This window comes from Nyctibius grandis, chromosome 22 (assembly GCF_013368605.1).
Source record: "Nyctibius grandis isolate bNycGra1 chromosome 22, bNycGra1.pri, whole genome shotgun sequence".
NCBI classification, from domain to species: Eukaryota; Metazoa; Chordata; class Aves; order Nyctibiiformes; family Nyctibiidae; genus Nyctibius; species Nyctibius grandis.
The window spans coordinates 3,555,064-3,581,548 of record NC_090679.1 but is presented as its reverse complement, the minus strand read 5'-3'; the positions used below and the strand labels follow the sequence as shown (position 1 = coordinate 3,581,548).

General features: G+C 47.2%; 2 protein-coding genes across 3 annotated transcripts in view; both read right to left on the bottom strand.

Moving 5' to 3' along the window:
* Positions 1 to 735: 735 nt before the first annotated feature.
* On the bottom strand, positions 736 to 19,466 carry RARS1 (arginyl-tRNA synthetase 1). 2 transcript variants are annotated; one of them, XM_068417166.1, is made up of 16 exons: positions 19,410 to 19,466; positions 17,491 to 17,589; positions 13,639 to 13,773; positions 12,936 to 13,124; positions 9,040 to 9,151; positions 7,919 to 8,019; positions 7,375 to 7,496; positions 6,942 to 7,062; positions 6,498 to 6,627; positions 6,066 to 6,170; positions 4,957 to 5,135; positions 4,313 to 4,422; positions 3,482 to 3,587; positions 2,082 to 2,254; positions 1,253 to 1,500; positions 736 to 883 (listed from the first exon to the last, which is right to left on the bottom strand). In XM_068417166.1, the coding sequence occupies exons 4-16, from the start codon at positions 13,086 to 13,088 to the stop codon at positions 774 to 776; spliced, it is 1,770 nt and encodes a 589-aa protein (XP_068273267.1). In that variant the 5' UTR covers positions 13,089 to 13,124; positions 13,639 to 13,773; positions 17,491 to 17,589; positions 19,410 to 19,466; the 3' UTR covers positions 736 to 773. The 2 variants fall into 2 exon arrangements, with proteins under 2 accessions (XP_068273267.1, XP_068273265.1); XM_068417164.1 differs by lacking the exon at positions 17,491 to 17,589 and having other exon boundaries at positions 19,410 to 19,461.
* A 567-nt stretch (positions 19,467 to 20,033) lies between these two features.
* WWC1 (WW and C2 domain containing 1) overlaps positions 20,034 to 26,485 on the bottom strand; it is a 72,671-nt gene continuing 66,219 nt past the window's right edge. The window contains exons 18-23 of the mRNA XM_068417186.1: positions 26,298 to 26,445; positions 25,437 to 25,601; positions 23,888 to 23,980; positions 22,808 to 23,038; positions 21,286 to 21,407; positions 20,034 to 20,753 (exon numbers count right to left, since the gene is read on the bottom strand). Coding sequence (XP_068273287.1) covers positions 20,687 to 20,753; positions 21,286 to 21,407; positions 22,808 to 23,038; positions 23,888 to 23,980; positions 25,437 to 25,601; positions 26,298 to 26,445 — 826 coding nt within the window. The 3' untranslated portion in view covers positions 20,034 to 20,686. The remainder of the gene's footprint in view (positions 20,754 to 21,285; positions 21,408 to 22,807; positions 23,039 to 23,887; positions 23,981 to 25,436; positions 25,602 to 26,297; positions 26,446 to 26,485) is intronic.

The following is a 26,485-nucleotide window of genomic DNA, read 5'->3' as shown; positions in this document are numbered from 1 at the left end:
CTGCTGCCTGCCCCACACCTTAGTCAGCCCTGGCAACACGGGGGCTGGCCCCACCCTGGCTGCATGGCCCCCCGAAACAGCTCCACGGGGACTCTGAGCTGCCCTTGGAACCGCAGATATCCTGCATGCTCCTGCTACGAGGGGTGTGGGGGCCCTGCCGCTGTGCCCCCTGCCCCACCACAGGAGGGGCTTGGTGCAGGCACCCAGGGACAGCCTGGAGAGCGCTGTCCCCCTTCTGCTGGTGACCTCGAGGAGAGGCTGCTGAGGGACGCCAGAGATGACATCTAAATCTGGGTGATCTGCTCACGCCTGGCAAATAAGGTAAAGAGGATGGTGGGAGTCATCAGAGTAACGTTGGCTCTGGGAGCGTGGGTGATGGTACTGTGGTTGGAGGGTTTCCGGAGGTGCTCTTGGGTGTTCTGAGTCCTCAGTCCTTAAACTGCAGACTGAAGCAGAGCAGCCCTGGCCATGGGCCTGTGGGGTTTGGTTCCTGCACAGAGAATTGCTCTGAGCTGTGCCCATGGCCCCTGTTGTCTGCCTCTCTACCTGGGCTTCTGAAGCCATGCTCCTGTTCGCCCTCTCTTACTTTACTTCCTCCCTCCCCGCTCCTTTCCTTCCTTCTTCCCTTACTTCTTCCTTGCCTTTCATTTCTTCCTTTCTCTCCTAAGGGGGTGCTGCTCCCCTAGAGCATCTTCCCTTCCCACAACTTCACCCCAACAGACACAGACACCTCCAGTTGTTTAGTCCCTTTATTGTCACCCCACAGGGAACAGCTACATCCTCTGCACAGGCTTAATCCCCAGGATGTCAAATCCTTTGGCCATGATGGTGGCAGTGGCTTCGCACAGCAGCAGCCTCCACATGTTCACCTTCACGATCTGGCCTGCAAAACACCGAGGGAGGAGCTGGAGCAGCTGCTTGGAACTAACACCACCTTACCCAGGGGAACCCCATCCACCCACAACCTGGCCCTGGGGTTGGGCAATCAGAGCCCCTTCCCGTTCTCCCCAAGCCAGGCAGACTGACCAGCCCTCGTGTTTCCAGGTGCCTGGTTTCTCAACCCTCCTGCTCCACAGGCAGATGACGACACAGGCTGTGCCAGCCACCTTCAGTCCTCCCACATGGACAACACTTGCTCTGCAGCAGCAAGTAGTGTGACAACATCCTTCCCAGCACAGGGAAACACCCTGCAGATTGCCTGTACTGTGGTATGTGACACATGCACATACAGCACCCCTAGGCCAACACTCACCACTCTGCCTGTCCTTTTCGACGCAGTAGCAGTTGTCGTAGAACTCGGTGAAGGTGGTGGCCAGCTCATACAGGTAGTCACAGAGCGTATGCAGTAACAAGTCCTCCAGGATCTTCTGCAAGATCTCAGGGAACCTCAGGATGCACTTGCCCAGTTTCCACTCCTTCTCATGGTCAAGGATGAGCACCTCCTCCTTGGCAGCCTTCCGCAGCATCTGTTCGTTAATATTGGCCAGGCGAGCAATAGCCCTGCAATGATCCAGAAGACAGTCACAGCTTGTGAGGGTCTCCCTGCTCAACCTGCCCCATGGCCACTGACCACCTTGCCCAGTCCCAGGCTACCAGGCCAGAAGAGAGCAGTCAGCCCTGGGAATGCACGGGGCGGTGCTGCCCTCGGACATGCTCTGGGCACACACGTCGGCACGGACAGCTGATGCTGCTAAGCAAACCAGGGCTCAGGGTGCCAGAAACAGTGTGGGGTACGGTGACACCTGAGGCGAGCAGCTGCTGGAACACAGGCTCACCACTCTCCAACCACCTAAAACCCCTTATGGAATTACCAGAAACTCCCCCAGTTCCCTCCCTGCCAGCTAAAAGCCCGGGATGCGTGTCGCACAGAGGAGCCCTGTTTCGGATAGCACACGACACCATTTCCAATAACAAATAAAATCTTGCCTATGGCACATACCAGTGCAGCTGGCTGCTCTTACCAACTACCCCTAACAGCACTGATGCAAGTAAGTCACCCCTTTCCCCCATCTCCCTTTGTGATAAAGATGCAGAGAGCATCAGAGACCAACTCCAGGCGACTCCCAGCACACTCAACCTACCTGATCCGCGTGAAGGCATACAGCAAATATGCAGCCGTGTTTCCTCGGTCATCCAGCATCTTGTCAAAGGAGAACACGTAATCGTTTAGTCTGTTGTGGGAGAGATCTGCATATTTAATACATCCAAAAGCGACTGACGTCTGGGCAGCTTTCAGCTCTTCTGCTGTGAGGACCTGTTGCAATTTCGAAACAGGTAACAGTCGTGAGGAAGAACGTTACGTTGGCATCACAAACCGCAACACGCAGCCATGGCCACTCGGCACAGCTCAAGAGGAAAGCCCAGGCTGCTGAGGGGACTTTCCCCACGTGGTACTCAGGGAAACGCTCCCACCCACTTTTCCACCTCGAGACACCAGATAACCCCATATCCACTCCTCACTGCTGCAATCAAATGGCACTGCAGCCCTGCCCAGGCTAAGGCTGACTCCCTCTACTCCTGAAGGCCTGCAGGACTTCTGTGCCCCATGATGCCATACAGGTTTGATGCTCATACTGTGCTCCTGCTTCTTACAAACCTCGTGTACGCGTAACAAACACGTAGCCCTCCTACCCTACAGAGCATTTTGGGCAGTCCAAACACCCACAAAACCCCTCTCTGGTGGAACAGCGCCCTGTCAGCATGGCAAAGCGCTTTGTGTCTGACTCAGAGGAGCCCTTGGGAGATTTTCAAGGTAGTTTGTTTCTGTGCTTCCTCGTGTTCCTGTTTAAAAAGGGACCTTTCACTTTCACCCTATGCTGCACAGCACCAAGGAGCTGAACTTCCCAATCCCACTGCCTCACACAGAGTTTGATCCTTCTGTTCCATTCTGTGTCCCACGCTGTCCAGCTCTCTCCAGGCCATCATGATCAAAGAGAGACAGAAATCTCATGAAGCAAAGGGCTTGCAGCAAACTCAGCCACAGCCTCCAAGGGAAGGGTGAAGCCTGATGCCAAAGCCCCCACAAATCCCCAACCATCCATCACCAGAAGTCACCGCTAGCCCAGCAGGCCAAGGCTGCAATTTTACGTTCTGCCACCACCTCCTGCATCCTGGAGGAGTCATCACTGTTGCCATCATACCAGTGAGACCTGATGGTACCTGCAAGGCCAACTACCCTGCCAGGCCCAGTTCTCCTCCCCTGTCCTCAAAAAGCTCTGCAGTACCAGCCAGAGCCCAGTGTGCTGCCTGCAGCTCACATTTTCTCACTGCTATGTACTCAGGGATGCTCCTCTTTCCCCGTGAAAGCACCTTGCCCGAACTGCTATCAAATAATGACAGTGATTGTGCACACAACCCACAGCATCCCCTGGGCAGTTTGGCAGCGTCCATGTTCTCCACTCACATCCAGAATGAGGAAACCGTAAGTCTGTGAACAAACCTGGGAAGTTCTCAGGGAAGATAAGCAATTTGTCACAACTACCTTGTCCCGTTCCTTGTCTTTCAGCTTGTCCATGGCTCGTTTCAGCCCTTCTTCCAGCAGATCTATAAGACGCACTGTATCCCCTGAACGAGTTTTGAACTTCTTCCTGAAAGCACACAGCCAAAATGACCACCTACCTAAGAGGCAAAACACTCCCACAAAAAAACAGGAATCTCAGAGAACACCCATGGGGTGGCCAGGAGGGGTGAGCAGGAAGGCTCCAACAGTCAGAACCGCCCCAGTTCCAGACATCAGGCAGGACACAATTCCAGTGCCAGACCCCTGCCCAGCCCAGCAAGTCACCTTTACTTTTATAACAAAGCTACAGCAAACCCATCCAGTCTGCAACAGCACCTGACCATCAGAGCACAGTGGTTTAGCCACACCTTCACAGAGACACAAGAACAACTCTGGAGCACAAGGGCCTGGCTTACAGACCAGGACACAGAGGTTCTTTTCCCAGCGTTCATTTCATCTACTGTAAGGCAGGCAGGCAATAATGGAAATCATGGCCTTTACCGTTGCCATCTCCCAGTATTCACGTCAGCTTCCACTGCACTTCCACCAGCCATTCCCAGAGCCCCTCCCCAAATGCCAGGCAGCAGAAGCCAGGCCCAAGAGGGAACCTGACCACAGCACCAGTGACTATGTGGATCAAGGACCATGACACACAATGAGATGACACAGTTACAAATAACAGCATGGATGCGGCGCTTTTTTTTTTGGCATGCCACATACATACTTGTCAACAAACAAGAGCAAGTCTTCTGCTTTCACTCAAACATCCTCTTCAGAGAACATACAGAGCAAAAAATACATCCAAAGACTTACTTGTCTTCTCCCAGCACCACTCCAAATGCGGCATGGGCCACTCTGGTTACTTTGGGATCATACCAGCCGATCATCTGTCCAGCTGCAAACACTGTTTGTAAATGCACCGACTGCAAGGAACAAATACCAACAACTAGTTCTCAACCCACTCCTCCAGGTACATTTTCTTTGCAGCTTTATCTCCTTCACAGTGCTGCTTTCACAATGAGACTTAAAATATTTCTAGCTCCACACAAAAATTCCACTTCAGACAGTTCAACCTTTCAAGAGTTTTCCTGGCTTACAGAAGCAGCAACTTGCAAACTCCCATCACTGCTCAGAAACAGAGCTGACAACTTCGCATTTCGTCACGTAAGGAGAGACCCAAGTAACAGCAGTACAAATCTCATTCCAGATCTATTGAGACTTAGGCTTCACCCACCTCCAGTGGTAACTGAGTCTCTCCCTAATCAATCAGTTCTAGGGGCTCTTCATGGAGACTGCCAGCCAGCAAACCAGATTCACCAGTACACTGATAAGGACAGGAGTGACTATACCCTGCTGAAAACCCTACAGCGTTCTACCTGTGTTACTGTTGCATCTGTCATTTAACACACCTTCTGATGATCAGTACCAGCAGTGACAGCACAGGTTGGCATACTCACCTGGCCACTATCGACAACATAAATAAGGATATCAGCCTTCTCTTCACACAGCCTGTGTTTAAGAGCAGCTAAGTCAGATGTGTCGTATGTGTAACCTCCATCTGATTTCATGATCGTCAGTGGGACAGGGAAACCCGGGACAAACACGATCTTCCGGCCATCATCGACCTGGACAAATCCTAGAAAAGCAATGGAAAACATTCTGAACATATTGAACGGGGAGGTTTGTGGGCCAGCACAGGCAGAAACACTTGCCTTCCCAGATGCTACCAGAAAGAAAAGGCCATGCACTCACATTATCAAATAATTAATGGCTTAAAATATGAAAACACCTAAATGAGAACTCCCCTGCCAACCAAGTCACATTCTGTACTGCACTGCCAGAACTCACACTACGCACAAGGAAGCGCATCTGTACAGATCCGGCCTTACCAGAAGATACCTAACTGGATTTAAAAACTCCTGTCACAGATCCACCTTTACAGCCAGGAAAACAGCATCACAAAGTATGGCATTAAAGGCAACAGAAACTCTATGGAGATGCAATGAGGACATAGCACAAAGTCTTTCAGAGATAGGGCTAGTCGGAACACTTCAGATGGTGAGATTCAACAACTGCCAAATCCAGACAGGAAACACATCAAACCAGAGACTTGTTATGCTCCACTTGGCTTCTTGCCAGTCTCAAAGTGGATCAACATGATCCAAAAATGCCACTGTCTTCACACAGATTTCTCAAAGTTCCCATACAGGCACAACACTAAGACCAGGAAGTCTGTCCTATATCGCTCCTTGACTATTTACTAAGGATACAATAAAATCCAGTAGTACCTCATGCTATTGCCTACAAATATCACAGACAAACTGCTTTTGGTGTCAGCAGGAAAGATTCAAGCTTTCTGGAATGAAACATACAAGAATCAATTCTGCTAATGCTTCTCTGGGAGGAAACAAAAGATCCACTCAGGAAATATGACTGAGAAAAACAGCAAGAGTGGAGAACATACACCTTCAAAAACATCAGTTCTAAGTCTCGCTCAAGAAGAGTGAGGTTACTTTGCTCATTCTGAAAGCTGCAGAATTTCTGACTCTGAGACCAAAAGCCTCACCTTTATCTTCAAATTCTTTCACGATGTCTTTCATCATCTCGTGGTAGAAGGATTCCCCTCTCTCTATGAGTGTGATGTCCAAGCAGTTGTAGATTTTCTGGAACTCTTGAGGGAAACAGAACAAAACACTTCCATTAAATGCACACAGTGGGAATTGGTGGCATATGTTTGCTAAAGGGCACAGCAAGTCCCTAAAGGCATTTTCCATCTCTTGGTGAAGCCATCAGACTAGGACTCGGGAGACAAAAGATTTAGCTGAAAGCGTCCACAGACAGCTCAGTACGTTGGTTGTATCAGCTTTTTTCTTTAAGCTTCTCATAACAGTGTGGCAGCGATTTCCAAAAGAAAACTAGAGGATGGGCTCAGATATAAAGGTGAGCAAAGCCACACTGTTCTACTGCTGAGACATGTTTCCCAGTCTGGCAAAGTCACCTTTCCGCGAGACGTCACAGATCAGCTCCCACGCTTTAATGAAGTCTGGGTTTTTGCTCTGCAGCAGCACCACACATTGGTAGGCACGTTTCTTAAACTCCTCCTCTGTGTCAAACCTCCTCTTGGATTCCTACGGTAAAACGCACTACATGAAAAAGCACCTCTTTCTCCCCTGAAACAAGCTAACATTCCTAACAGGCTCTCCAAGCATAGTCATCTCAAAAGACAGAGAGGCAGCATGCTTACGAAGTCCCTTAATCGTGCCCCACACAGACAATGCAATACCGGATACTGCAATTCATTACCCACTGGCAGGTTATTGCAATATTCTATTAACAGTGATTCAATTCTTTTATTTCTCCAAAACTACACTGCAATTTGTAAAGCTCCTCAATCTGCTTTGTAGATGTTGACATAAATATCACACTTATTTGCTACAAATACCTTGTAAAAAGCTTGGAGATCCCCAATGGGAGGAGAAACAGTTAAGTAATCCGGAAATTTGTCTTGGAGGTGAGCAATGAGCATTCCAAACTGGGTGCCCCAATCTCCTAAATGGTTTAACCTTGAAGCAATCAAAGAGCACAATGATAATGATTTCTCAGACATATGCTTTAAAGTACACACATTTAAAAATACATATATTCTAAAGGAAGAAACACAGAATCAGAAATCACAAACAGGCAAGCCCCCTCAATGAAGCTGCTGCCCATCTCGATTCCTAACCCAGCTACACTTGCTCACCTTAGTCCTACTACACATAAAGGATTATTTATTATGTGCTTATAAAAAAACACCAACACAGACCAAAGCATCGAGACAGGTATTGCACACATTTAGTCAAACAAGCCCAACCCACCCAAAAGTTGATTCTCACCTCAAAACATCATAACCTGCAAATTCGAACAGTCGGCACATACTTTCTCCAATGATGGTAGACCGCAGGTGGCCAACATGCATCTCCTTTGCAATGTTAGGGGATGAAAAATCCACCACCACCTTAGACAGTACCAAAGGAAAGAATGAATAAAAGGCAGCAGCCATTCCCACCCTCCCTGTGTTTTGCCAGGTTTTGGTGAGGTGGGGGGGGAGCAGGGGGAACAAGGCTCACCTCCACTGACCCTCACAGCCTCTTTGCTGCCAAGGGCACAGAGCAGCAGAGGCTCAGGGATCGCTCTCAGCCCGACCCTGGCACGACACGCCATCCCCGGGGAGCCCTGTCCCAGAGACCACACCAGGCACACGCAGACTACCCCATGGCCCCCAGTCCCTAAGTCACATCCCATTTACTCCGCTGTAACAACCAGCTGACATGGACATCTGCTCTACAAATCGCTTCAGGGGGAGAATTTCAAAGCTGCCTGCAGTCCAGCGCATTCCATCCACATGGGAGCAGGATGCCCACGCGCTTACTGCCATACCTTTTTCCTTTTGCCAACAGCGGGTGGTTGAACTCCGTTCATCAATAAACTGCTCAGCTGCTTCGACACAAAATCCTTCCTCAAGTGGACATTGATAAAGCCTTTAGAGAATAAAACCAGCAATGAGTGCTGGGGCTGCAGAAGTGCCTCAAACCACTTCTTGTTTGCTCTCCCTTTGGATTTCTGTTTCCTCGCATCGAGGACAAGAGCATACAAGGTTAGCTTGACAAAACAAAAAATGTTTTCAGCAAAAGGACAACAAAGCTGTCAGTAAAAGACAGTTTCTGTTCCCAGATTACAAGAGACTGTTTCGCACCACTATAACCCTCACTGTAGGAGTTAGATTCTGCAAGTTAGTCCACTGACATAACTCCTTTTTGCACACGGTCACTCAAAGGGGAATTTATAAAAAAATTTTTTTAATGAGAAAATAAATAATCTTGCCAGGGTTTGCAGAATGCAAAAACAAATCCTGCTTTGTCTCCCTTTTAAAAATGAATATCCTAAAACATCGTTACACCTGGGATAATCCATGCTTGTGGAAAAACAGTTTTACTTTTCCTGCTTCACAACACTAATGAACGAGCTTCTACCCAAGCACTCAAGGGCTGTGCCATGTGATTTTTGTGTTTATGCTGCAGCCCTAAGGAATATGAGCCTTGTATTTCTTCCTGTGGTTCACAGGGACAAAACAGAGGCATCAATTAATAACCTCCTTGCTATTCCAGCATCTCGGTGCTGAGAGGACACGGTCTCCTCACCATGCAAGCAACAGCGAGAAGGGAATATCGATTTTTGCTGTGATTTCAGGATTGTGGCCTGATACCCATCACCAATATTTGAAGGGGAAAAGCTGGTCCCTTAAGGATCAGTGGAAAAATTGCTAATTAAAGGGCTCAGAATTTCACTTGCCAATTCTAATAGAGAGGCAGATTTTCTGCTGCTGCACAAGTCTGAGGGTTACAAAGCTCACCAAGACAGAAGCAGCTGATTCACCCCGTAACGGCAGTTTTAAATCACAAAATAGTTGAACCCAACTCAACTTCCCCGATCACCATCCACTATGAAATTGCCCCATCAGCTTTAAAACATACAAAGTGTGTAACACAAAACTACCTTACCAGGACCGGCAATTTCAACCTTCTCAATGCATTTGTTGGCAGGAATATTTTTTGTTATTTTCTCAGCGATTTCTCTTGGGCTAACCTTCTGTTCCTTGGTTTTGAGCAGTATCTGAAACCCCACAAGAAGATCAAGTAAAATTCAATCCTCCAAAACATTCTACACAGTGAAACAGAAAGCATAGATACTGTGGCACTGAAAGATCCTCACGATTCTTTAGCTTCGTAATGCAGAGACACACACAAAGAAAAACATCTCTAGCAAATTTTACAGATTAGATCGTCTCTCTCTACAGAGAAGGCGTCTCATTAGACCCAATGCGTTCACTCCCTTCTGCTAAGGGCAATGAGAGGACAGTCCCTATGTCAGAAGAAAATCTTCCAGGCAAATTTTCAAAACCCGTTAAGTGGTTTGGCAAATTCGTATTTCTCGAAGCTACTAAAAGGTACAAACTTTGAAAATCAACATATCTGGCACAGTCCTTCACACTGCTTCAAAATCCTGTTCATCGGTCTCACGGGTATCCTCAGCTCTGCCAGCATTCCTGTTTGAAGTTTTGAACTATGCCTACAGTAGATGCTGAGTGTGGTTTCAGAGCAAGTCTGCTGATTTGTGATTAAAAGCAACCAAAACAAACCGCCTTCAGTCCTACCTTAGACTCAAACTCAATAAATAAAAAAGTGAATAAATAAATAAAATCCAACAACCCAAGCAACCAAAGATAATCCTAGCACTGCCCAGTTTTCTTCAAAGAGCATTAGAAAAACTGCTGGTAAAGTAGCTCTCCTTTTCCCTCCAGACATTAATGGCCCACTGTGAGGAACTCCAACAACACGATGCAAGTTCACGTACAATGATAGCATCAGAATGGTTTGGGTTAGAAGGGACCTTCAAAGATCATTGAGTCCAACTTCATAATTTCTCTGCCCATTCCCAAAGCATCTTCTCACACAGCTTTTTGCAAACCTTACAAAAACACCCTTTAGGAGGACTGTATGAGCTAGCCCAACCCATCCCTTGCAAAACACTACATTCACACTGTACAGAACTACCACAACTACTTGCTTCTGAACACATGATTTTCCATTCTTACTGTGATGTGTTTGAAAATAACCCATCACCTCACCCCCATCAAGGCCACAAAGAGCACATACCTCTTGGTCAACTCAGAATTTATACTCACTACTGCTTGGATTTGCTAACCTGCAGTCTGCTGCAAAATGAGACTTCTACTTAAGTTTCAGTTTCCTGTTTAACCTGTCATACAGCTGATCCTAACAGGATCCTTACAAGATGGTAAAGGCTTAGAATGGGCAAGAAAAGAAAACCTGTGTAGCCGTTAATGCTACTCAAAGTGCAAACTACAGGAAAAATAAATGCAAAACCAGATTAAGGGGATGCTATACCAGATTACAGGCATGTTATCTGCATCATTCCAGAAACAGTCACTGTACTCCTATTGCTCTAAGGAGCAAGCAGAGCTCCTGGCTCAAACCCCAGGCATTAATATGCTAATGAGCTCCCAGAAAAACAATATGCATTTGTGAGGGCTGTTTCTACATGGGCGCATTGCAGGGAGAGGCTGCTGCCTGGCACGTACTAGTGCTGCCCGTGAGTCAGGGCACTCGCTGCTCCTCTGGCAGTCACAGTGACCGGTGTTCCAGCTCTGCGCAGGGGACACCCTGGGGGAGCAAGGCTCTGTGGGGAGACATGCACCAGTCACATCCCTAAAACTTAGGCCAATGGAAAGTACATAACCCTGCTGCTCTCAGAGGGAAATGACTGCACTGCATCCCCTGGCTCTGCTGTGCTGATAGGCCCTGAGCATGCTGCATGGGTGCGTATTGCCGAGCTCAGGTCCAGCAAATACGGCATGCCTTTCCAGGGAACAAACTCCATAGCCAGTACTAGGAACCCTGATTCGCCAGAAGAGCTGACAATCTGGAACTTGAAACCCTGGCTTTAAGGGGACTGTTCAGACACTGAGTTATGCAAACGACATCGACACTGAGAAGCCAGGACTGCTCGAGAATCCCAACTGTGACTTAATTGGGGTAAAGCAGTGGTCAAAAAAATGGCAAAGCTCTGAAAGCCCGTGTCAGTGCAGTCACCCAGGGTGCTCCTCTGGCTGGAGCCCAGTCACAATGTGCTAACGAGACCATGGGAAGACAACATGTATTTGTGAGGGCCGTTTCCGCCTTGGCACTTCAGACCAAGAGCCTGCTGGCTAGCACGTACCGATGCTGCCCGGGAGTCAAACTCACTGTGGCAGGACAACAGACACAGCGGCTGCAGATGACAACGTGGAAGAGTAGAATGCCACGCGTGTCGGTGCAAGTTGGATGTCAAGATTATCAGTCTAATAGGTCGATAAAAGTGAACTGACAACAGAACACTTAAAAAAAAAATGTTGCTTAAGATTGCAAAATAAAAAATCTGTACTTACAAAGAGTCTATCTCTTCACTCAAAGGCATCAACGCATTGAAAGTCTGGGTACTTCAGCACCTAAGCTAGGATGCGCTACCTTCTTTCTCCCCACCTCCGGGTTTTACTTCAGGACAGTCCCAGCCCACTGAGCAACTTGTGAAGTATCTCTTATTCTGTCTGCGTCCTCTTTGGCAAAATATCTTCCAGAAAACAGCAATGCCATAATTTTCAAAGTAACTGGTGATACTAGCCAGGTTAAACCCACCCCCTCCTTCCTCTGCACACACGTAACATGTGTTCCGTAAAGTGGAATCATTCTTACACTTGCCTGAAAACCTCCAAGATCAGAACATCACAACAAAAACCCCGTTTCCTGCCTTTTGCTCAGTTAAAAGAAAATATAGATTCCACCAACCATAGATGTGGGGATGCCCACACAGCCTCCCCTCAGCAAATGCTTGGATAACAGCCAATAAGAAAGGAACACAAGCACAAAAAGTGTGCAGAACAGCGTGCTCAAATCCATCTGAAAGAGCATTTGTCACAAAACTGAAAATGCTTGAAAGAACACACCACCAATCAGTCCAATTCAGCTGTGACCAGGGAACTAACAGGAGACTTCTAAAACAAAGGAGTCAGCTGGAGCAGTGTGAAGGACGGTGCCCGAGCAGTGGCCTCTACCTGGCTGGACACTGCGAGAAGGTGCTTCACGCACACCACAGCCTCTGCGCAGGCCCAGCGATGACCTGTGCCACCAGCTGCCGCGAGCGGCCCGTGCCGGAGCTGGCGCTGGGCAGTTCAGGATGCAGCACGCAGGGACCCCCGCGCCACCCGGGCATGCAGGGGAGGGCTGGGGCCCCTTCTTGCTGCTGTGGGTGTCAGGAACCTGCAGCACCCACACCAATGGGAGGTGTGTGCAACGAGAGGAACCCACACTCCCGGAGACGGGGCACCTGCCCTGTAAGGAGGGGGGGTGTGTGTGCACATAACTCTGTGCAAATGTGTGTGGGGACATTATACTTCCCTGTCATTACAGAAGAGCATTTGGAGATTTGTAGGTGTTTATCAACATTTTGTAACTGTCCAAAACTGTGATTTATTGTTTTGCTGATATTAGTTCCAAACATATAGCTCACTAATTGGTAGTTAATTGCACATCGTTAGTAAATCAATGCAGCACTTAAATTCTGATTTGATTAAGATCCCACAAACTGAACAGTTTTTCTGTGTGACACACATGTAACTCTCTCATACCAGTCATCTAAACAGAGGTTTAAAGGTGTACTCTGTGAGGGCCAATGCTTCCCCTAAAATGCCATTAGATATTCACTGAATTCTCAGCCCAGAGGCCTGCAACAAGCCTGAAACAGGTCCAATGCTGCAACTCTCACTGTGCTGTCTATCACTTAGCTTCCAACAGACCACATCCCCATTTTTAATTCTCTTTGCAAGATCGTTCAGATTTACCTGTGTTATGCCCATGGCGCTGTTACACTGGTAATCCCCAAATTTGGGCTGCTGACTTGGCGTCACCACCAGCGGAGGGTTTTCTAAATCTGGGTAGGCAGCCCGAATAGCAGCTCCAAAGATCTCCTGAAGACAGCTGTTGATATTAATCATACTTTTTGCTGTTTTACTTCTTTCCTCTTGAAGGCTCTGAAAAAACAAAATCCAGAAGGCTAAACTGACAGCATCTGAGGAGCCGTTACATCCCACTTTTTTTTTCCTTGGTTGCCTGGCAAAGCATGGCTGACAGATCTGGCTGACACCTCTAGGCACAGGAGAAATATACAACTTAAAAATCACATGATTCAAGAGCTGCTTCTCCCTTTGAACCTCCCATCACCGACACTTCCCCTGAACGCAGGGCTGCATTACTTCTCATGCCTTTGTCAGTGATCCTGGTAGAGACCTCAGATCTGCTGCCTGTTACATGACTAGCCAAGACTTGACGGTGTGGACTCATTAACCTACTGACGTTTTCCATAAAGTAGGTTTCTGTTTAAGGAACGAAGAAATATCTGACGTGCCACCAACAATTAAGGTGTCAGAATGCAGACCGAGCACGCTGTCACACATCACTAGCTGTAACAAACTGACACCATTTATTTAGCTTGTTTTGATGAGAACAAAACCCACATGCTAGAGCATTAATTCTTTATTCCCTTACCTTTTGAAGGAAATTTAACCGATACTTAAGTTTTGCGTTTTCGTCTCGCAACCCTTCCAAACTCGGGGAGACTCCCAAGCATCCAAAGTTCTTCAGACGCTCAATTTCTGCAGTCAACAACTTGATCTCGTTTTCCTGAAAAGCAAATTAAATTGTCACACAGTAATTCTTGGAGGGGGGAGACAGAAGTTGAGGAACTGCAAAATCTCAGATACAGTTCTAGTTTTGCCTCATAAAGGTAACAGCAATGACATGTAAGTTGAATAATACCAAAAAATTAATGTTTAAACGTGGTTTCTATTTTTGTAAAAAACAAGAATTCTAAAACATTCTTAAAAAAAGTCAGTGAGACAATAATCTCACTAATATCAAGAGAGAAGTGCAAGAAAGGCAACAGGTCATGCTAATAAAACGTATTCCCCAAATAAGCACTTTCTCCAGCTTTTTTCATCTAATAAAGATGTCACATGATTTGAGTCAAAATTCCCCAAAGCCTCCTCCAGCCAGTTTCACCATCTCACAGGCCACAGTTTCCAGAGGATGAAACCACACTCACTCACACAACCCCAGTAAGCTCAAACACCACCTGGAGACAGAAACGTCAAACAGCGCAGCGTGCTGCTTCACAGGGGAATCCACAGGGCCACTGCTGCAGCGTGCACTCACGTCCACCTCGCCACACCACCTTTCCTTCCCTACCTCCAGTGTGGCTTCTCCCTTAAGACTGACGTAAGGAGACAATTCAGGACATTCAGGAGCAATCAGGAATTCCAGGTGGACCTCTGTGCTCCAAATAAACAACCTTCCCTGTGCTTCCCCGTGCTCCTCCACACTTCACAGCCCGGGACAGAGGCAAATGCTACAACAGACAGTGTTAGCCCAGTGGCTGGAGGCTGCTGCAAGAAGCAGTAATTTTCCTCACCCCACCCCCTAAAGAAACCAACTATCTGACACTTCAGCTCTGTCGTCCATTTCTTGTCCTCCCGCATAACAGCCTTTGTGTCCATCAGCCACAGATCCAGCTCACAAATAGAAGTCTGGAGGCTATTGAGAATTTAAGTGACTCAGTGCAGCTACGGAGGGAGAGGGAGCTAGAAGAGGCAGGGAGCATTCCCCACCCTGGCTCGTCACCCCGGCTCTCCTCTACCAGAACTCCCACAGCAAGAGGCACCTCAGCTACTACTGTAGTCAAATAGGCCACCGAACCTTACCAAAAAGGGCTCATTTACTTTGTTGCTCTTAAAACAATCAGAATATTTAATTAGGGAAAAAAATTGGGCCATCAAATATTCTGGTCTTATACATCCACCTGAACAACAGCGCCCACAAATGTCACTGCAACTAACTGCAGATGCTCAAAACGCCTACGCTGAGCCAAAACAACCTTAAGACTGGGCGGTGTATGGAGCAAGCTCAAAATGAGCCCTTTTGAGGTCATTCTTCATTTATGCTTCAGCTTCCAGCACACTTTACAGCCTCAAGGTCTTCTCTGCTACAGGAGAACAGGATGCTTCCTGCAGGCTCAGATGTGAAGGAAGAGGACTTTGAGAAAGAAAACCTTTATCAAAACCTCTGGTTTGGCATTTAGCCAACTAAAAGCATTGAAGAGCACAGCTGTAACTCAAAAATAACTCACTTCAAATAGTCCATCACAGCTTTTCCTTTCGCAGCCTATTACTTCTTTTTTTAACCCAAGGCAGGCACCCCCAAAAATCAGACTGTTTTTCCCTCACATACATATACACACCTTCCTCCACATAACCAGCAGGAAAGATGTTTTTCTTTTCGATTTTTTGACCTGGTTTTTCAACCTTCTTTTCGATTTTGCCTGACCTGGTAGCATTTCATCTAACTTACAGACCCATCTGAAAAATTTTCAGACTGAACTTCAAGTTTAAAATAGCACAGGAGAGATTTCATTGCATTATGTTACAGTTGTTTCACTGTAAGTTTAAGTAAGCGTTATTGCTACAAACTGACTTAAAGGAACATCGGAGCAGTAACATGTGTAACTCATTCCCCCAACCCTGGAATGTGCTTTAAGAAAAGCACAAAGATATCTTCTACTCTTAATATCACGCTATCTGTAAATTCTGCGTCCACCCAGTATTACTTTCTCTCTAGCAAAGTCACCAGCTTCAGGACAGGTTAGCAAGATCCTTAGGAGAATTTTGCATCGAAGATAAACATTGTCCAGATCCAGAAATTCACATTCTGCTTTTGAAATTAAAATCACTACATATCCAAGCCAACAAGCAGCTCACACGTATTCCTCCTGCATTAAAAGATTCCCCCAAAGCTATAGCCACTGAGATACTTCAGTACCATTGGCAAGCTTTTCAGAACAGAAATTCGATTTGGATTTTCCTCCACAATCACAAATGCCTCCAGCCACCCCAAGTGAAGACTCGCAGCAGGCAAGATGACCAGTATCTTACTGGATCTTCTTTCCGTATCGTTAGACTACAAGAGAGGATGAGGAAAGAAGTTTATCCACGTGCATGGCCAGAACCCACAACAAGGGTTCTCAGCAATCACCGACCCCTGGGGCAGACATCTGGCCCAAACAGCTTTTCCCACACAAATACAGGGTGACAGCTAGTATCCTAACCGCTTGCATTTGGCCAGGAGGTAAAAAACTCCAAACCAATGCCACAGCTCAGTAACTCCCATCTAATTCTTTCCCATGACTGCACCAACACAGTAAATTCACAGCAGACACTGCAGACAGGAGGCATCAGGCTGGCCCCATTTCAGATTTGACCAAGTCCAACATGCCAGCCCAGACGGGCACATTTTCCTGTCATGTTTTGTGCCCCTCTTCCGCAGAAAGTTTCCGTGACAGTCTTTTGTTACCTGTGTGTGAACTGACAGCACAACATTTCACCATGGTGGTCTAGCTGCCTACCCCAACATTGCTGCTGCCATTTAAGTCTCCCTTTTTGTGCTCATCAACAGCTAATACAGAGGATGAAATGAACTTTTAATTCAAAACCACACAGCAGAAAAGCCTGAACCCAGCAATGGTTACAGTGAGTTCCAGAATGGATGGGGTTAAGATCACAGCTGGGACAGCCACAGGGCTGGGTACAGCAAACAGCTCCAAAACTGGCAACAAGGGCACCCTGGTTCATGGGCCAGTCAGGAGGGGAACGCCACTCACGACACTCCTCTCTCTGGTGACCAGCGATAGGACATGAGGAAATGGAATGAAGTCACGCCAGGGGAAGCTCAGACTGGACATTAGGAAAAGGTTCCTCCCTGAAAGGGCGGTCAGTCACTGGAACAGGCTTCTCGGGGTAACGGTCATGGCACCAAGCCTGTCAGAGTTCAAGGAGCATCTGGACTACACTCCTAGTCATATGGTTTAGTTGTAGGTAGTCCTGTGAGGAGCAGGGAGTTGGACCCAACGATCCTTACGGGTCCCTTGCAGCTTGAGATATTCTATGATTCTACACCCCACACCCATAACCACGTTGCCGAACTCGCCTGGAAAAAGGTCTTTAGATGCTTGCATATTATAAATGCCCCTTACCACAGCAACCTGTGATAAACCTAATTCTCTAGCAAATCACCTATGAACATTAGATGTTATTAAAGTGATATTATAAATTCTACATTTTTCTGAAATACAAACTGCTACATTAAACTACAGATACCCCTTGTAACTCGTGTCTCACAGTACCATCCAAGTGAGGAAGGGAGACAATGCCAATACATCTCTGATCTACAAAATGTATAACTGAGAAAACGAAGGAAAAAGCTCCTGTTCAGGACAAAAAGTGTCACCCCCTGGATTATGCTACCTGCACAGCCCTGGACATAGCACAACTTGTCAGTAAAGGGTCATACCTGATGACCACCTCATGAGAAGCTGCGGGAACTACATGAGGCCATGCTGACATCTCCAAGGCTCTTTGGTCAGCTGAGTACTAGAAATCTTCCCCTCACCTGTGAATACAAAAAAACTATAGCTTTTTCAATAGGACCAAAATCATCCTTAAATTTTCCCTTAGCACATAAGAATGTCTTCCAAAGACCCCGCTGAATTAACATGAAACTTGTGTAAGCTTCTGTCTCTGGGCTTTAATGTGATTGAGCTTTTCTCCATCACGTTTGAAAAAAAAAAAGATAAAATGGCCTGAGAAAGCATGGCAAAGGGGTCACAGCATCTCTCTCCCTTCCTGCCTCCTGTGCAGTTCTATCTCTGCTCCTACTACACTAAGCCTTTGCTGAGCCGGCTCAGTGCAATAACTGGCACATGCTCTTTGCTCTTCGTTGGGATATTTTCCTGAAAAGCCGGTGATTCCTGCTGGACGGCTCACAACAGGCACCGGGGTGTGCTGGAGCTGGCAGCAGGGAGCACGTTGCTGGGAGCGAGGTGACAGGTAGATTCAGGCTCAGTAATTCCACGTGGCCTCCTTCAGCCTCCTGGAGTTAAAGAGCTGAACACTGTCCCTCTTGTTCTGCTTCAGAGTGACTGGAATTTGTTTATGGACTAAAGACCAGATAGCAGTGACAGCAAGAGGAGAACTACCTTGCTGGAATACCTGAGATGCTGTTCCTCTCCTAGCAGCTACAAAGGAGAAATGCACAAACACAGGCAAAAAGGAGTTACAGAGATTCAACAGCCAGATTTATTACCTCAGTATTTTATGGCAGTGCTTATCGTATTGAATTGTGAGTAGAAAACATACTGAAAAGTGTGTATGGTAGGCAAAAACCCATGAACCGAATGTCCAGGATCTCTCAGTTACGTGCTCTTGGGGCAATATACAAGAAGTTTACCTGTAGGATTCAAAATTTTCCTGAAGCTGCCTCTGTACTCTACTGTCAGCATCAGTCACTGGCTAGGACAGACCTGGCAATTCGATTTTTTTTTCATTATTCTTATCATAGTTGTTGAAAAGGGAAAGGGTCATCACCATCTTTTTTCCCAACCCAAAGCACCTTATGGTTGCAATACTTCTGAGAAAGCCAGGACTGCCGTTAGCATACTGCTCTCCACAGGTCCTCTGAAAGCGCCTCCCCAGCTACTCTGGGCTCCCAGGACCCCCCGACCCGGCGCTGTCCCTCCCGGGGGCAGGACCCCCTCCTGCTCATCACCCGCCTGGCAGCAGGGCCATCCTTGCACAGCTACCGCAGCGAGCAGCCCGCTAAAGGGGCAGCACAAAGAGCGAGGGCGGTAACGCACAAAGCCGTGTCCGACGCCTTCCTGGGGCTTTTTTTTTGGAAGTTTTTGGCAGAACTTCACCTTGACCCCCCACGCTCGCTGGGAAGTGCCGTGAGCTGACCCACACCCCCGGCCTCATGACACAGGGTCCCAGGAACGAGAAGGTGCTGTTAGTCTTTGTCTCAAGAGAAATAAAAGCTGCGGAAGGTGCTTCAGCCCCCGCCTGCTTGCTGCCTTCCCGACCCAGCCCTCGCCTCCCCTGCAGCCCCCGAGCGCACGGCGGGGCCCCCGCTCTGCCCAGGGACCCGCCTCGGGCTCCGGGCACTGCTGAGGTTCCTCCGCGACGGTGCCCCGGGAGCCCCCCCGGCCGCGCGGGGCGGCACTCGCCTGCCCGGCGGGCTCGCCCGCCACCTGCGCCCCCGGACAGCCCGGGGACCTGCAACGCCTCCCCCGGGGGAGGCCTCCGGGCCGTGCCGCCAGGCCCCAGTCGGGGCGGCCTCCACAGGGCCGGTCCCGCCAGGGCGCCGGCGGGGCAGGGCCGTCCCCGGGGCCCTGCCGTGCCGCTGTGCCGCGCCGCCCCGCCCAGCCCCGTCCGCACCTGCCGCGCCAGCCGAGCTGCCGTCTGCGCCACGCGCGCCTCCATCCTCGAGCGGCCGGAAGCGGAAGTGGCGCACGCGGAAGCGGAAAGCCCAGGAAGAGAGGTTCGAGCGCGGCGGCAGCGCCCCCGGGCGGCGGGGAGGGCGCGGGGAGCGTCCTGCGTGTGACGTCGCGGCCGGCGGGTGCGGGCGGGAGCGGCGCGGCGCGGGGGGGGCGGTGTGGCGGCCCCGGGGCGCGGGGGGAACCAACAGAGACGGTGTCTGGTGCGACACAGCGACCGCAGGGCCGCGCTCCCGAGAGCAGGGCCGGGGCTCCGACCCCCGTGTGGGCAAAACAGCTCTGTCCTGTACCCCACCAGGGCGCGGGGAGCGACATCTCCAGCACCTTCAGTAAAACCTGTGTTGAGGATAAAAGAGAGCATCGCCGGAGCACGTAGGTGATCCCCCCCTGCCTTACAGAAGGGCCTGGGCTGAAGGACTTACAAAGCCAAACACGTTAAAGCTATATACATGCAGCTAGTGACGGAAACAAACCACCAAAAACAACCCCCCAAAAACAACTTAGGTGCCACCTGCTGAGAACATTCACACAAGACAAAAAGCGAGAAGGCATGTCTGTCCAGAAAGGTCACTTTATTGGAAAAGCCTAAAATGCAGCCCTCCTCCCACAGCAGTGGTTTCAATGGGCTCCCCAAGTTACCTTCACACACCCATGACAGACATGAGCTGCAGTACAAATGTTAAAAGTGCAAGTATCCTCGACTTCACACCCACTTTTATGACCTGGCAGGAAACACAGATGCTTCACAGCTCACAGAGAATTCGTTCACAGCACTTGGGAGTCAAAACTGGCTCCCTGCATTCCCCACAGGGTACAAAATACATCACTCAAAGGAGAGTCCGATGCAGAACATCATAGAAGGTAGGGGTGAGGTTCCTTCAAATTTATTTTATTGCAGTAAAACCTCTAAAAGGTAGAGCTGTACAAAAAGTCTGAACAGCATTATTTAAGAATAACAGCACCTTACGCTGCATTTGTTCTTATTTAAAATTCTATTTCCCAAAAATACATTCCTAAATATACAAACTATACAATCTTGTCACTTTAATGCTGGTTTCTGTGATGATATAGCTTTAACCTAAAAATCTTCAAAACATCCACATACTGACAAAAGCTCTAATATACAAATGCCTTGGTACCTTCATAATTCCACATAAATAACTTCAAAACCCAAACTGCATTTGTAGAATTGTCCGGAAAGTAAATACTTTATGGTGATCACACATCATCCGCAGAGAGCGTTGGAATGTTTATCCTCGGCCGTGTGAAAAACGCCATTTTCTCTCTTAAAAAAAGATGATCAGTTGTTAATGCAACAGAAGCCTTGCCAGAAATGTCCATCATCCACATTAAAATTTATCCCACCAGCTGTCACCACAAGGAGCGGCAGCACGTCCTCTCACAACCTACACCTCTGATTTACATATCAGACATGAGGCATCCTTACAGTTACGCTCACAACACTGACCTTATCCAAAAGCCCTTTCAGAAAGGCTCAATTTTTTGGCTTTCTAGGCACATTACTGAGGGAAGCAAAGAGATGCTTCTGTATTAAACAAAGGATTTGTGAATTTGTTGCCAGGTGGGGAATGATTTGGAGTGCTGCCAGTTGCTCCGAGATCACGTGCAGTGCTGCAGCTAGTTTCCCCGACTCTCAGACCTTACATTTTGATATAAAAATACAAAAGTTTTTGCTTAAGCAGAACAGTTAACTACTTCTACAAAGATTAGCTTTCCTCATCAGCATCTTAGCCATCCACAGAAAAAACACGGCAGCAGTCAGTTTTTCCTCCCCTTTATCAGTGACCTGTAATTACCTGAATGACTGGACTTCCAGAGGCTCCTTCCGACTCTGCCCTCGCAGCCTGTGGACATCCTTGGCAGCAGCTCTCATCATTTTATCGGCCTTGAGCTCACACTGGTGTTCTGTTTTTTCCACCTAAACAAATAATGGAAGAGAGTTGTTTGTGTTTCCAGGAGGAATCATTTTATCCCAACTCATCTCCAAATACAGCAGTATTTCAGCTGCAGGTCTAAGGGGTTTGGAAGCTGCTGACTCTGGAAATCACGAGCCACAGAAGCTAAACTGAAGGCTTGTCAGCTAACCATTGTAATGGAGAGAGCTTTTTGTAAGGTCTTCCAGCCCTTTGGTAAGAATTATGGGTGCTATCTGCACCTCCTTTGTATCTTCTTGATATATTTTTTAAGCCAGCAGATCAGCTCACACAAGAACATGGCAACCCATGTTCCAGCTGCGCCCCAAAGAGCCCCTCATACCAACTCACTCCTACATCTGGTGCCATCATAACTTAGTTTCTGCCTTGTGTGAGCAGAGGTGCCCCAATAAACCACAGAAGTTGAGAAGGAGCCCTGTATACGAGTGAGAGTATGATGTAGGTGGGGGTAAGGTAAGTGCTAGCCATGACATACCACACCTACTACAGACCAGGAGGCTGCACTTGACAAAACAGACAGCATTTGTGACTCCTCGTATTTGCACCTGTGCTAAGGCAGGAAATCTCTGTGCTGGTAAATGCATGGGTTTGGGACAAAGAGAACTCTACAGGAAGTTAAAGAGGGGACAAACTCCAGCAAAGAACAAGAAGTCCAGCATCTACAGGATTAAGATGATAAGCTACGGAACAATACTTTTTTTTTAAAAAAAAAAAAACCTAAACATGACAGAAGGCTGCCCACCTTGTTCATCACCGACCCAGTAAAGCTTCAGAAATGTCTGAAGCTTTACCTACCTTATCTGTAAATACATTCCTTTTGAAGCTCATGATTTTTATTCAAACCCTCTCCAGAAAAGTGATAATACAATGAAAGACAACTTTCATAAAAGCAAACAAAATGTTCAATGAACTGTTTGTTGAAATTCTTGGTAACTAGTTCTGTCTCCTTTCCATCCCTGTCCTGCAGTCCACCCTTCCTAAGCAGAAAGATACTATTAAGCTCTTAAAGCCAGAAAGTCTGCTATCATCTGACTTATATTATCACTTCATATGGATAAGAATTCTATTCTAAAGCCAAATGTCATCCATGCACAAGTTTTATGCAGCCGTTATTTCTCTTAGAAGAGGCAAAAGACATAACTACTATCTTCCTAACCCTCATATCTGTGGGAAGGCAGGCACAGACTCTGCAGTTTGTAAATACCACACCTGAGAACAGCCAGACACTCAAGGACTGCAGCTTCCATTATCAACCGCTTGCTTGATGGGAGCCATAAGTGGAAGACATGAATGACTGTAGTGCTAAGGCATCATTTCTTGACTGTCCAAAGCCCCCTGTTTCTCAAATCATGTTGAATAAAATCCAAAGGCAGGTATTACTCACTCGTTTTTCCACTAGCCTCAGCAGAAGTCGAAATCTCTCATCATCCTTCACCCACTGCGGCAATTCTTTTTCACCCTGACTTTGAGCTTGTTCCAACTGTTCCTTCAGTTCCCTCAGCACCGAGATCTCCTGAACCAGCCGATCGTGCCAGGTTTTCGAAGCCTGCAGGTCCAGCTCCAGGTCTAGTGAAGTGCGGATTAGGCGCTCAGTACCGAAGGACTTGATTGAAGGCTAGAAAAGAAGGGGCGTATGAACACAGTGATGAGAACTGTCCCGACCACTCCCCATGAAGGGCCAAATACATCATGAGACCCATTTTTCCCATTTTTTCGCTATTGATCCTGCTTTCCAATCTGTCTCAAGACAGAAAGCACAAACTCAAGCAAGTCTTATAGATAAGCCTTTTGATTTTTTTGTTTCCACTAAATTTCTTCCTTGGCAGCTTCTCCAAATCAAACAAGACTTGTTTGCGCACCTTGCTCCTAAGTTTAATGTCTCATCTTCTGATGAATCTACAACGCAGCAGAAAAACCTGTGCTTGTTTTTTTCCAGTAACGTATTATGTTGCTTTCTGCTAGTTTCAAACACAAGCTGCCTCAAGAAAACCATCTCCTTAGCAGCTCAGCATCAGTGTCCCGGGGGAATTTCAGTGACTGCCATCACAATGTGCACAGGGGTTCATTGTGTGCCATGGAGTCACCACAACGCAGTCACCTGAGCATCTGAGACATCATTCTCCTCACCTTTTTCCCCAGCTCCTCACATTTATTATAAGTTCTTATAAATCTCACAACAATAAACACAGCAAAACTGTTTGTGCTACTTCTGCTCTGACAAGATGGAAAATACCAGGAGCCATCTTCCTAAACTGATTGTTCTAAATGAGCCCCAACTTAAACATTCCTGTCATATTCTGATATATCAAAGAAAAGTAGCCTTGAGAGACTTCTCACACACAAAGGTTGTGAAAGAACACACATGGCAACTGATTTATGTTTGCAAATTCTTCCTCTAAAACAGTTTTCCAGTTTTTGTAAGTGTCTATGTGAGAGAAAAAAAAATAAGCGCTGATGTTTTTACCCGTTTCACTCTGACGCTTCGTCTCTCCATTGCATTTCGAACGAAGGGGGGCTTTTTGGATAGCGTTGAACTGTCACTATCACTGCGATTCAGCTGGAAATGAAAGTGAAACCCACATATTTTTCATGAAAGAAATACAAGCAGTGCATACACACACAGTTAGCAAGATCAGAGGGTTCTGTAAGTGATTATAAGCAGTGATGTAAGCAGAACTATGAAGTTTTGTGAAAGGCTGCAGCGGACAGGTACCACCCCAGTCTGAGTACACAACATGCAATCCATTTAGCACGGCCAGATCCTGCCACAAGCCTTGAACGCTGTCCCCTTCTGGGAACAGACTGCACGGAAAGAGAGACACTAAGTTAGGGTATAATATGGGACTCTACGCCACTGCCCTTCTCCTGTGCAAGTAACTAGGCTGGGCAAAACAGCCTAGAAAAATAAGCTCTAAGTAATAATAATAAAAAAATTATTCTTTTCTATCATCTGTAAAACATTGGCCTATTTTATTAGAGTTTCCTGTTTTCTCTGGTCACCTGTATTTTAAGCTAGTGGTGCAAGAGGTAGGTTTACCTGTAACCTATCCGTCTGTGTTTTTCCACTTAAGAGTTGTCATGTTACACATGTACAGTCTACCTTCTTTTGTGATTGTCTCTAGACCCTTAAAAAGAGCTCAACTCAAGTAGGGCGTAACTCTCTTCTCAAGTTCCTTCTCAAAGTTGGGGGCGGGGGATAACAGGCTGTGGGATCTGTATGTGCTGGGACACAGTGCCTCTACCACCCAAGCACAGGCCACTGCTGCAAATTGAAGGAGGTTTGTTTCTATGGAAGCACCTGCTTCTGAATTGGAGAAAACCTGCACATCAAATCCGGCTCAGCTGTATTAAGAGCATGCCCACTTAGGACAGGTCATGCGTGATAAAATGCAGAGCTTGTTTGTGTGCCAATTCAATTTAAAAGATGAGTTATTTATAGTTTAGGCTGACCCTCAGTCCAGGAAATAATTGTGGACAAACATTTCAAAGCAGTGGCAGTGACATCCTGACCCAGTATGTGGCCTGTTCAGTTACCTTCAGACAAAGCACACTGGAGATTTTCAAGCTTCCAGTTTTTTTGCTGACATTATCAGGTACTTACCTTTCCATTTCTACCAAGCTTTCATGTTCATCTCATCTAACGTCAGGTGGACACAGCTAACTCAGTTCAGGTTAGCACACAACAGTCTTAAAGCAGCAGGAAAGGGCTTGATATGCAGCTTATTCATCACTGTCTTACAGCAGCCCTTTCAGGTTAGTTTGGGTATCTCAACATGCTGTATGTACCACAAACATATGTGCACATATATATTTTACAAATTTGTGCTTAATACTACTAGTTCCAAGGAAAGATACTGTCTAGGAGGTGAGGACAGAGCAACTTCTGAAGTCAAAGGGGGAAAGAAGAAAGCAGTGTCAGGTCTCCGTGAAAAATTCAGACTAAGTGAACACTGATACCATGCATTCATTAATGAAAAACAGCATTTATAACCTCGGGATTGCATTTTCCTTACCCGACACACATACTGACTTTGTGGTCCTGGTGAAAATGTTTTTGAGCGGATGATAGTGCTACCTCTGACAAACTGGGTTTGGGGTGGATTTGCTCCTCTTTTGTCTTTTGGACGAACTACGGTAGAAGACTGTGCGAGGCTCTCTGTGTTTGTCTCTTTATCCACCTGAAAGACAGATACTGCAGAGTAAATGCCAGCTTGCTGTCTTACCGGTGACATGTACCCAGGGCTGTCTGACAGCCGCCTGTGATACATCTCTGCTTTCAGTCCCAGAGGCATCGCATTCAAAACCAGATATTCTTTAGCCCTTTTGATGCAGTGTCGTGACACTTCACTCTTTGAACTCACTAGCTGCTACATTAACTGTATCGCTCCCTAAGGGCTCTGCATCCATTGATCGCTGTACAACACAATTGATTCCAACGAGCTTTGCCTGTTGATCCAGTACATCAATGTGACCTGGCAATCTCACATGATTTTAAAGACCATTCCCTTACTTGCTGTGCATCTGCAGCAAAGATCCAATTCGCTGTATGTACATGCACAGAGAGCACGTGTACAGCACACGTTTGTTAGACTACAACGACATTCAAAATTAAACAAGGTCAAAGCCACTGTCACATTAATGAGAACAGTTTTCATGAGGAGCAAAAAGGCGGCATGAAATGATGCTATAATAACTGTGAGACAAAATGGTCACGCAGCGTTATTTAAAATAAGATTTCAGGTAGATAAACATTTAAACATCAATGATGAACTTTCAAATAACTGCTGTAGCCTTGCTCACGTCAACAGCAATCCAGTCAGCTGAGCAACGGGAAGCTTAACTCATCTTTCTGTTCAAAAGGCCCTTGAGTTTACCTTCACTGCTATTTCCACGTGCAGCTGGGAATTCAGACTGTCTTCTGTTTCCCACAGCGATTTTCCGGCACAGAATTCTTCCTCCTCCTCTGCTTCGTTTTCACTGATCTCATCCTGTTCTTCCTGATCAGGAACCTCTTCGTCTTGCCTGTTAAGAACAGCTCCATTATTGAACTGGCCTATGGTGG